This window comes from Engraulis encrasicolus, unplaced genomic scaffold, assembly GCF_034702125.1.
Source record: "Engraulis encrasicolus isolate BLACKSEA-1 unplaced genomic scaffold, IST_EnEncr_1.0 scaffold_421_np1212, whole genome shotgun sequence".
Lineage (NCBI taxonomy): Eukaryota > Metazoa > Chordata > Actinopteri > Clupeiformes > Engraulidae > Engraulis > Engraulis encrasicolus.
In genome coordinates, this window is record NW_026945722.1 from 536 (window position 1) to 11,093 (window position 10,558).

Below are 10,558 nucleotides of genomic sequence, written 5' to 3' on the forward strand. Positions count from 1 at the left end.
AGTATGAGAGGCGACAGGAAGTGAGTGGGGAGAGAGAGATGGGGGGTAGGATCAGCAAATGACCCAGGCCGGAATTGAACCCGGGTCGCCGGCGTAGTAACCCGGTGCTCTACCGTTAGGCCACGGCAGGGCCTTGGATCTGTACCTGCATAGTGAATCGTAGGGGCCACTGACCTAGATACATGGACAGCGGATGTTCATACATCTAGGTCAGTGGTCGGGGCAGTTGGAAAGCCAATTGTCAGTTCCACTCACAACTTTTACCTTTGCTTAGGGTGCTACACCAGACTATTTCATGTCATGGAGCCTATACTGTCCTACAAAGCTGGTTCAGGAGTAAACCAGGCTAAGTGAAGAGATAAATCATCTAATAGAGGAGCCTGAAGTACTCATTTATTTAGAAAAGGAGGACTCTAGGCTCTTCAATTAAACGATTTACTCCTTAACTTAAAGCGATGGTTCGGAGTAGAATCACCCTAATGCCATTTGAACCGTGACACCCATCCACCTTTACACCCGAAGTGTTTTCTGCCGCAGGCTTACATCAACAGAGTTGCCGTGTTATTCGATGTTTATTCCGGATAGCTTGACTCAAGCGCATATGGATACTGGGCACCGTCTCCAAACTTTCCCCACAAAAATAACATGTCATGACACCAAACTTCTACAGTATAACAAATGTGGTTTGTACTCACAAAAAGATGAATTTGAAACTTTGTACATAGTCCAGGAGTTTATTACTAACAACACACGAGACGATTAGCTTTTCTGCTGCTAAACATCCGTCGACGTCACTTCCTCCAGCTGGGACTTTGTTGATGGAAACAAATACACGTGAGTCCGGAAGGCGGAAAACTCAAAAAGACAGCTTGCGCTACAACTAGAAATTAACCACTTCGGATTTAAATTTTACCACGTTTACGATGCCACACTCGTGCATATATCCTGGCTGTGGACTAAAACACAAACCTTACAATAAGTGGACAGTCCCAGCTGGAGGAAGTGACGTCGACGGATGTTTAGCAGCAGAAAAGCTAATCGTCTCGTGTGTTGTTACTAATAAACTCCTGGACTATGTACAAAGTTTCAAATTCATCTTTTTGTGAGTACAAACCACATTTGTTATACTGTAGAAGTTTGGTGTCATGACCTGTTATTTTTGTGGGGAAAGTTTGGAGACGGTGCCCAGTATCCATATGCGCTTGAGTCAAGCTATCCGGAATAAACATCGAATAACACGGCAACTCTGTTGATGTAAGCCTGCGGCAGAAAACACTTCGGGTGTAAAGGTGGATGGGTGTCACGGTTCAAATGGCATTAGGGTGATTCTACTCCGAACCATCGCTTTAACCTGGTTTACTCCCGAGACAACTTTGTAGTAAAGGCCCCTAGCCTGGGGTGCTTTTCTCAAAACCATAGTTGCTAACTACATTAGCTACTTTGTTGTTTGCAATGCAATTTTCCATTGGCAACTACCCAAGTTGCTAACTGCCTAACAACTACACTTCCGAGAAATGCACGCCTGGTTTTCCAAGCTGCTGATGCGCAATATGGTTCAGAGCATCATGCAAAGACAACATCAGCTGTTAAATCTGAGCTTAAGTATTGTTTCAGGAGATATTTATGAACATTTCAGATAAATGTGCCTTTATTTACAATTTACCAAAGTGTCCCAACTCTGAAAATGGAATTGTAGAAAGTACTGATGGACATACTGTACTTGGACGCTCCATTGATGGACCACGTGGTTCAGAGCATAGCTAACAACAAAACAACACCAGCACTTAAAGGGTCATTGTGTAATATGCTTAGTGTTTAATTTCCTGAATGAATGCTGCCCATTCACAAATATAACCTTTTTTTTTACAAAAGCTTACCACCACCATCAAATTCTTAGTAGTCATTATGACAGGGGAAATTGCACTTTTTATACATGAATATGGTGATTATGGGGATTTTGAATTTTCAGAATTAGGCATTTTTATCTGCAAAACGTACTGTACTTTGGTCATACTAGTAAATAATAGTTCATTATTTAGCACATGAAAAGATACAATTTGGCAGTAGACAGCACAGTTCCAATGAGCAGCATATCTGCAATACCTACTCCAGCCACCATCCTACACAGAGCACCTTTAAGCCTTCTGTATTAAAGGGTTGGCTATGAGAGTTGACTTTGGTATGGTGAGGCCTTATGAGTGAAGTGAAACGAACTTACATGGAATGTGGCGACGAAGAAGGTCAAGCCGAGGAAATAGAGGTTAGTGTCCACGAATATGGACTTGATCTCATCTGTGTCCTTCTCTGTGAATCCTACAGCAGGCAGAGCAAAAGAAAAGGTTGGACATTCATTCCCTGAACATGCAAGATACTTACTCCCTCCTTAAAATAAGACAACGCCTAACATGAAAAATAAGACACTTTACCTCCTTTATAAACCCTGGCCAACGATTGTAACTGTATTAAGCACCAAAATAGTGGCACACCCCTTTAAGCAACAGCAGAGGCTGTAATTTCACTAACAAGGACACAAGCTATTGCAAAAAAACACATGTATAACTAGAAATGCACTCCAAGAGTGCAGACCTCCGCCAAGGAAGCTGTTTGATAGAACATTTGACTGTTACACCGTATTTATTAAAAGCCTTTCTGCCTTCTGTTCTGTCTGTGGAATTAGAAACTGGAATGTCAAAATTCACCCTATCCCGCAAAGGAGAACATTTTTTTAAACAATCCCTGGATCCGGATCACTGCCGAAATGTAATCACTTGTTCCTCGTCATTTCCAACAACTCCACAAAATTTCATCAAAATCCATGCATAACTTTTTGAGTTATCCTGCTGAAAGACAGACAAACAGACTGACAGACAGACAGTCAAACCAACACCACCGAAAACATAACCTCCTTAGCGGAGGTAATAACAACTAAAAAAAGGGTAACAGTAACAGTAAACAGAAAACAGTATTTTCTAGTCAGTCTTTGACGAGTGTTTGCATGCAGAGATATCCAATCACGACAACCACCAAGCACAAGAGAAAGCCAAAAGGCCAAGAAGAAAGGTTGCAAATAACATTCTGCATTCTTGCGCAATGGTTTTGCATGGCAGACAGAATTACACACACAAAAGTGAATATAGGGGTTAAAGTGAAAGTGAAGTGAAAGCCTGTTGGGAAATTCCAACTCCCATTGTCATTGTGACACAACACTTCACAGCACACAAGTGAACACTGCACACAACGAAATTGTATGTATGCCTAACCCGTGCAAGGGGGCATTACTGAATTACTGAACAGGCAATGGACCTGTTTCCTAATCCACTAAAACAAAAACAATAATCTAATCCATACAATAGTGGTATTAGCTGTTTTTTCCACCACCCTGACGTGTGCTACTCCTAAAATATCTGTATCTGTGTCCCATAGTGGGTGTACCTGTAACATGAAACGCACCTAAATCTGATGAAAATGCGTCATGTTTCACACAACATCCAATGTTCAGATGAGGCATAAGATGCTTTGAGGGCCAACTTTGGCTTACGGGCCCAAAATTGGGCAGCTCTGATCCCCATCCTCATCCCTTAACCCATTTTAGCCTGATGCTGCGTATTATTTAACCTTTGGTGCCTGGAGCGACCTATACGCTGCATTCAGACTCATGTGATTTGAGACTTATTTATTACAAATGTGGTATAGAGGTAATGGTATAGAGCTGAATGAACACATTCTAATTCAAAATGAGGGTCCTAGCTTTTAAATGCCACTTATTGCACGTTTTTTATGTACTTCGGAGGTTGAGATATTTAGGTTTTAATAGGCAGAGGGCACATTTTCTCAAAAAGGGCCAAGGCATTCAGCAGGCCTTTTTTGCAGGTGCCTTCGGCTAAAATTGGTTTGTAAGATGTTGAAGACTAAAACCATGCGATCTCACGGTACTAACATAGTAGAGCAACAGGCAGATCATGTGAAACGGCTATAGCCTCCACATCCCTCACCAAAATGTTGAATAGGGACACAGTGTGGCATTTAACTGTACTAACATAGTGGCACAGCATACGAATGAGAAACAGCTATAGCCTCCAATGCCGCATCCCTTACCAAAATGTTGAAGGGAGAAGACGGCGTCTTGCATGTGAATCCAAAAGCGCAGCCTGCCCAGTGAGATGGTGTCATAGGAAATTGTGAGTGGAACCTCTTTTGTGGTGCTGTTGATTTCCTGGGGGAATGCATTAAGCGTCACACGCATCACATGCATCAAGTGTCAGTCACACAGAAAGCCTATGGTCACATGTGCTCTACCAAAAACATGCAAAACTGTGTTTCAAGTCAATGTGCTGAACCATACAACCGGCCTAATTTTATGCCTGGGCCAGGGATATATGAAATTTCACACCAGTTATAAGCTGCCAACAGGTATTTTAGTGCTGACATTTCTTTCCGACATTGTGAAGGGCTCTTTTCGGAAATGTCAACACAGATAAGAAATGTTGGGAGGATACGACGGGTGTCGTGAACTTTACATTAATCCACTCTTAATACATGCTGCAAATGTCATTCTCTCTCGTCATTACCAAGTCACATTGTACAGCAGGAGACCAGGGGTCTATACTAAGAAGCTGGTTCAGGAGTAAACCAGGTTAAGTTAAGAGGTAAATCATCTAATAGAAGAGACTGGAGTACTGTGCTCTTAAGAAAATGAGGACTCCAAACTCTTAGATGATTTACCTCTTAACTTAACCTGGTTTACTACTTCACTACTTTATGGGCTACAATACTACTGGAAAACATTTGTCATGGCAATACTTAGCTGGCTTTTTATACAACAGGAAACCAAAGGGGAAGTGACTCATGCAAACACTGTCTTCCAGAGAAAAACGTGTTTAACATGCTCATAGATTACAGATCAAATGACGTGAAGCGATTACATACCATCAAGTCTTTCACTCTGTTGCTCAACTCGTCTACAAACAGCAATGGCAAATACACCATCTTCTTCCCATGCTGATGTCTGGTACAGGAATAATATATGTTAATATTCAATATACTGTATGAAGAGTTTCGTTGCAAAAAAGGTGTATCCACCATTTTTGACATTTGCATTCTATTTTTGGAAATGACTGTTCAGAAGTCATATCATCTATGTGTGAATTCTTCCTATTCAAATATTTTGAGAACAGACTTTTTAAACCTATATAAATGCAATGGAATTCCCAATACAAACATGTAGATTTCACAAAATTCAACAAAATGGCTATACACCGTTTTGCAATGAAACTCTTCATATCCAAAATACAATGAACTTTTTCAAAACTCACATCGCCCAATACTGTACTTAAAACATGGGTTAGGAGCCATAAACGTGGCGAGGCTATATTTGAACTAGATAATGTGGCTACTGTGTATTATGACTTATATTTATTTATGCTATAAATATAGAAATGACAGTCCTGCTATCCAGTCCTGCATACAATAGACTGCTTCCTGTCTGGCCTCTAATGGTGAAGACAGTGTGGGGAAAGTTCATTTTCTACAGGAACTAGTTCAAAATTCAGTTCACACATTTCAAAATGAACTAGTTTGTTCATAGTTCATTATTGTTCATAATGAATAGTTCATGCATAGTTTCCAAAAATGAACTAGACATACTGTAGTTTTTTTTTTGCAAGAGATTGCAAAGCCTACTGTATATAAAACCACAGACAGGCATTCATTTTTGATCAGAACAGTGAAAATATACGTGTTAGATGTCATTTTATATTAATGGGGCTTTTTTGACATGTATTTGGCTGGGGTTTCACCTGAACTGCTATCAACCAGCCGCTTCTAGGGGATGTACTAGTGCTAGTGTTGGACTTAAACTATGAATTTAATTCTACCTTTACTTTTGACACCTATGATGATTATGGAATTGGTCATGGAATTGGAAGGTTGCAGGTTCGAACCCCATATTCTCCATGGCTCAAGCGCCATGGAGCAAGGCACCTAACATTGCTCCAGGGACAGCAACCAATACCTTGTACCGAAATAGAACTAAGCCGCTTTGCATAAAAATGTCAGGTTGGAGTAACGCAATCTGACAATTTAAGGCATAAGTGACTATATACTCACATTTTCAGATAGCGGTGCACATCGGCCGGCAGTGCGTTGCGGTCAAACACAAACTCCTCGGACACCACGTTCAGCGTGAGCCGCGTGCGCCAGTGGGATATGGGTTTCTCTGCACCCTGCTCCGACCTACGCTGCTCCTTGGGCTGGGGAAAGGGAGCGTTTTAGCTTGCATCTCACTTCATTACATTTAAAAAGTATATATTGCCATACAATGATACAATAATGAAATGACCTTGTCCCATCACAATTCATATGTCATTCCATTCTCCAGTTTGCAGACAGTGAAAATGGGCTAGAGCCCGAAACGTCTGTTACTCCAATTTATGTCCTCAGACGTTTTTAGTTGTTTTTTGTTTTTCTGCTTAAAAGGGGCACATGGTAGGACGACGTCGCTTGCGCGGTGTCCGTGCCATGCCTGTCTCAAAATCTACACCGTAATGAAAAAATGCTGTTCAAATAAACTAGCTGTGAGAATGTTTTTCATCACGGAATGCCAGCAGAATACGAATCTGAATACGGTATGTAAAGCGATTTTTCGTATGAAAAGTGTTTCCCATGACAATCCTTCGGACCGCTCTGTCAAAAAGTTGCATTTGGGCTTTTCTGACAGCGGAACGTGGAAGTGGCCGCGAGAGTCATCATTCACTTACGAACGATTCACATAACCATCGACTGACTCGGGACAATGATTCATTTAACGTTTAATCCTACCTGGAGCCCCTTTAATATACATTTTAAGACACAAGCCTTGGCTGCTCCTCATTCTTTTTTTAAGTAATTTTAACTTTTTGTGAGTGGACACACAAAGTGGTACACAATCAAAGATGAGGCACAGAAGCCAACCTTTTGTTTCTTACAAAAAAAATCCTTACAACATGCAGATCATTGTTTAGCAAGAACACACACATACTGTATGGCATTTTGTCTTTGCTTGTACGTATGTGATCCTGCATGGCCAGAAAAGTGAATAGCAATTTGTACCTAAGGATTTGGTACAATAACAGGTTTTGAAAGGTTATAACATGGAATTTGTATGTGTACTTTGATCCAATCTTTCCATCTATAGACGTGGGCCAAACAAATCACAAATTCAACAAAAAAACCCTGAAAAGTTTACCATTCCTTTTTTTCTGTCAGAAAATGTAAAACACACCCAAACCATTTATCATCTGTCCGATAAAGGGGAGGTGTAGTATTTATGACTCAGAGGTCTGTGTTTGGCTTGGCTCTGCAAATATTTTATACAAGTTAGAGGGGGAGGGGCAGCTGCTTTTGGCCTCTTGCCTTCTGTAACAGTACAAATCTCATTCAACATATTGTACTGTAGCACTACTTTCAGTGCCAATACAATGAGCTTCGCTGCTATATACTGCTGCTATATACGTGTAAGTATTGTACAAAGGCAACTTGGAGATTTCATTACTGCCATTAATGAGCACATTCTAACACCTTTTTTTCCCAGATTCACAAGACCTGCTTTTGTTTGTTTGTTTGTTTTTACAACCAGGGCTCCTAAACCTTCATCTTTCATGGAAATGGACATGAACCTATTGACGTAATATGTCAATGCACGAACATCTTCATTGCCAAAGATGATGATGATCGGCCATCCCACCTGCATCCCACCGGCCATCCCACCTGCAAGACTTATGGATGAAGAGTGCGGGAATGTAAGATGTAGGCAATTATATTGGCCTCGAGTAACACACTGGGTGTAGAATATGGACCAATATTGTCCAGAAGTCCCTGGCAACATGCCGGTGCCAATAATAAGAACTACTGTAATGTACACTGACATAAGCTGTTGGCTATTTCACTCCAGTACATTTGCATATTTAGATGCGACCTTGATTAATCTAACAACCCCAACCAAGACCCCTAGCCGCTTTAAGAATGTTAGCTGTGAGTGAGCAGGGCTCGAGTTGTGGGGCGATGGGAGGGGATGCCATGCCCCCTACAATGAAAATGGTCTAAAATCATCCCCCTCAATGAAAATGGTCAAAACTCATCCCCCTCTTAAACAGGCATCCCGTCTTCACATATTGTGTTAAAATTGCACTTTTAACGACTATATTTTCATTTTTGTCTTGGTGGAGAAACCCCCGAATCCCCAATAATCAGAATCCATCTCTGACCATTCCCCTTGGTTTGATTTTACAACTCAACCACTGGGTGCGAGTATGATACTTTGGATTTGAAAGTTGTCTTGTAAAGGCGCTGGGGGCCAGATGAAATTGCCCTGAGGGCCGCATGTGGCTCCCGGACCTTAGTTTGCCCACCTCTGATGTAGGCTAGGGGGTGGCAGTGCACTACTCCAAGGGCCAGCTGGTCGTCCCTCGTACCAGGCTCAAGGCCACCAGTGACAGAGCCTTCCATGTAGCTGCTCCTATTCTTTGGAACAATCTGAACGGCCACAGCTAGAATGCCCCTTCACTGGCCATATTTAAACAACACCTTAAGACACATCTCTTCCTGGAGGCTTATGGCTGCTAGTTCCACAAGCACATTCACTTACATGCACTCACACACACACACTCAAGCACTGACACGCCCACACACTCACACTTTCCTACACTATACCTTGTGAAGCGACCTTGGGTGTTTTGAAAGGCGCTATATAAAACGAAAGTATTATTATTATTATTATTATTATTACTCACACTGGGCTCCTCTTGGCCTGCGATGAGGCTGACCTCCGGTGGCTTGGGGAGCATGTAGGTGGTGAGCTGGGTGACCTGGTGCACCTGCCGGGGGTCCTGCCAGGGAGACACCCCTGCTTGGTGCACAAACACCAGGGCATACAGGGTGCCATTCTTACGAGTCTTCTTAGGCAAGCTGATGTTCACCTGCCTTCAGGATGACAAAACAAGATAGTACGGTACAGGATGTTATGGGAAATCATCATTTAAGATTGTAATATAACTGCACTTTATCATTGTATTCTATATAACATATGAGGGGGTCTTTTCCTGTCCTATGTCATGCTGTGTTTTTGTCATGGGTGTGTGTGTGTGTTTGGGGTGGGGGGGTGAGGGATTGTAGGCCTATTTGTGTTTTTTCTGCTTTTGTAACTATCAGCTGCACTGGCTATAGCACAGAACAACTTTCTGCAAAGACAGACAAATCTATCTATCTATTTGATGTGTGTGTAAATAATGTCATTCTACATTGATTTTACTGAACAGTGATGTTTCCCTATATTCTCCCCAAACAAAAGGACAACATGTAGGCCTACGATATTTATTTATTTATAATTGTGGTGGCCTATTCGCAAGTACATCGGCTTACCTCTCAAATTTGGAATGCAAATCGAAATCCTCCTCTTTCAGAATGAGTGTGTGGCCCCCTTCTGCGTTGTGTCGCACGGCAGTGTACACGCTGAGCTGCAAGACGGGGTGAAATGTCAAAGTAGCCTAGGAATCAACTCCAGCTGCGAGCGCTCCACTAAACATGACGTGTCAGTCAAAATTCGTGCTCTTGACGATCAACATGGTCAATCATCAAACATGATCAGGCAGGAATGCACCTGAATTGATCATTTTGCTTTGAGGATAGAAGTCACAATTACATTACATTTCCCCTGAGTCAAACACAGAAACAAGAAGTCGAGAAAGGCGCGCTTACCTCCAGTCGTTGTTTTCCTGTCAAATACGGGCTGATGCAGCTTTCGCTTTTGGGATTTTCACACGGCTTGGTATATACAATGCCATACATCACCCAGCAAGTATGTAGGACGTACACAATAAAGACGCCAATGATTAAGGTTGTAAAAGACGTTTTGTGAAACATCTTTCTTCCTTGGTCTCCGAGAGTGTACACAAAGGGAGAAAATACTGAAACTGCAAGTGACAGCCGGCGAACTATGTGCTAGAAAAGAAAATATGTGTATAAATACGAGAAATAATTATAAATGCCGGTGTGTTCATTTCTCCAGTCTGAATCCGTCGTTAGTGCATGGTACCGATGGAGGAGGCTACAACAGCGTAGCCCACTGTAGCATGTTCATCTACGTCATTGCAAATGATAAACAAACAAACACGCAGGGCAGAAACTACACATTTATATGAACGAAGAACCTATCATAACGCATGCACTATCCGAGTACAAATAATTTGGATTTTTGACACAAAATTATCAGCGTGGAAAAATGACTTCCTTCGTCCATTTCCTGGTGTAGGCGTGTTCGTCTACTGGGCATGCGTGCACTGCGTGTAAGGCCAGATGCAGAATGAGAGCTCCAGCCCCTCCCATTATCCCATACACTCCCATAACCATCCTCTATTCGCAGAGCGCTCATATGGCACATTTAGCCAGACTGGTATGTGTTGCAGATTATCTGTAATTCCGTTTTGCCCAGTCAAATTTAGCAACTACATTCCTCCTATAATAGTCATTTCAGATATCCATAAAGAATTCTGTATGAAAGTGAAGTGAAAGCCCAGCTGAGAAACTC

The 10,558-nt window shown here is 41.9% G+C and overlaps 1 protein-coding gene across 1 annotated transcript; it reads right to left on the bottom strand.

Annotated features, from left to right (window-relative positions):
* Positions 1-2,218: 2,218 nt before the first annotated feature.
* On the bottom strand, positions 2,219-10,277 carry LOC134444004 (lipid scramblase CLPTM1L-like; the record flags this gene model as incomplete). Its single annotated transcript, XM_063193494.1, has 7 exons — positions 9,730-10,277; positions 9,394-9,488; positions 8,766-8,955; positions 6,106-6,248; positions 4,927-5,005; positions 4,096-4,213; positions 2,219-2,313 (listed from the first exon to the last, which is right to left on the bottom strand). Coding segments are annotated over exons 1-7 (885 nt in total), but the record flags the coding sequence as incomplete, so codon positions are not given.
* Between the last annotated feature and the right edge of the window lie 281 nt (positions 10,278-10,558).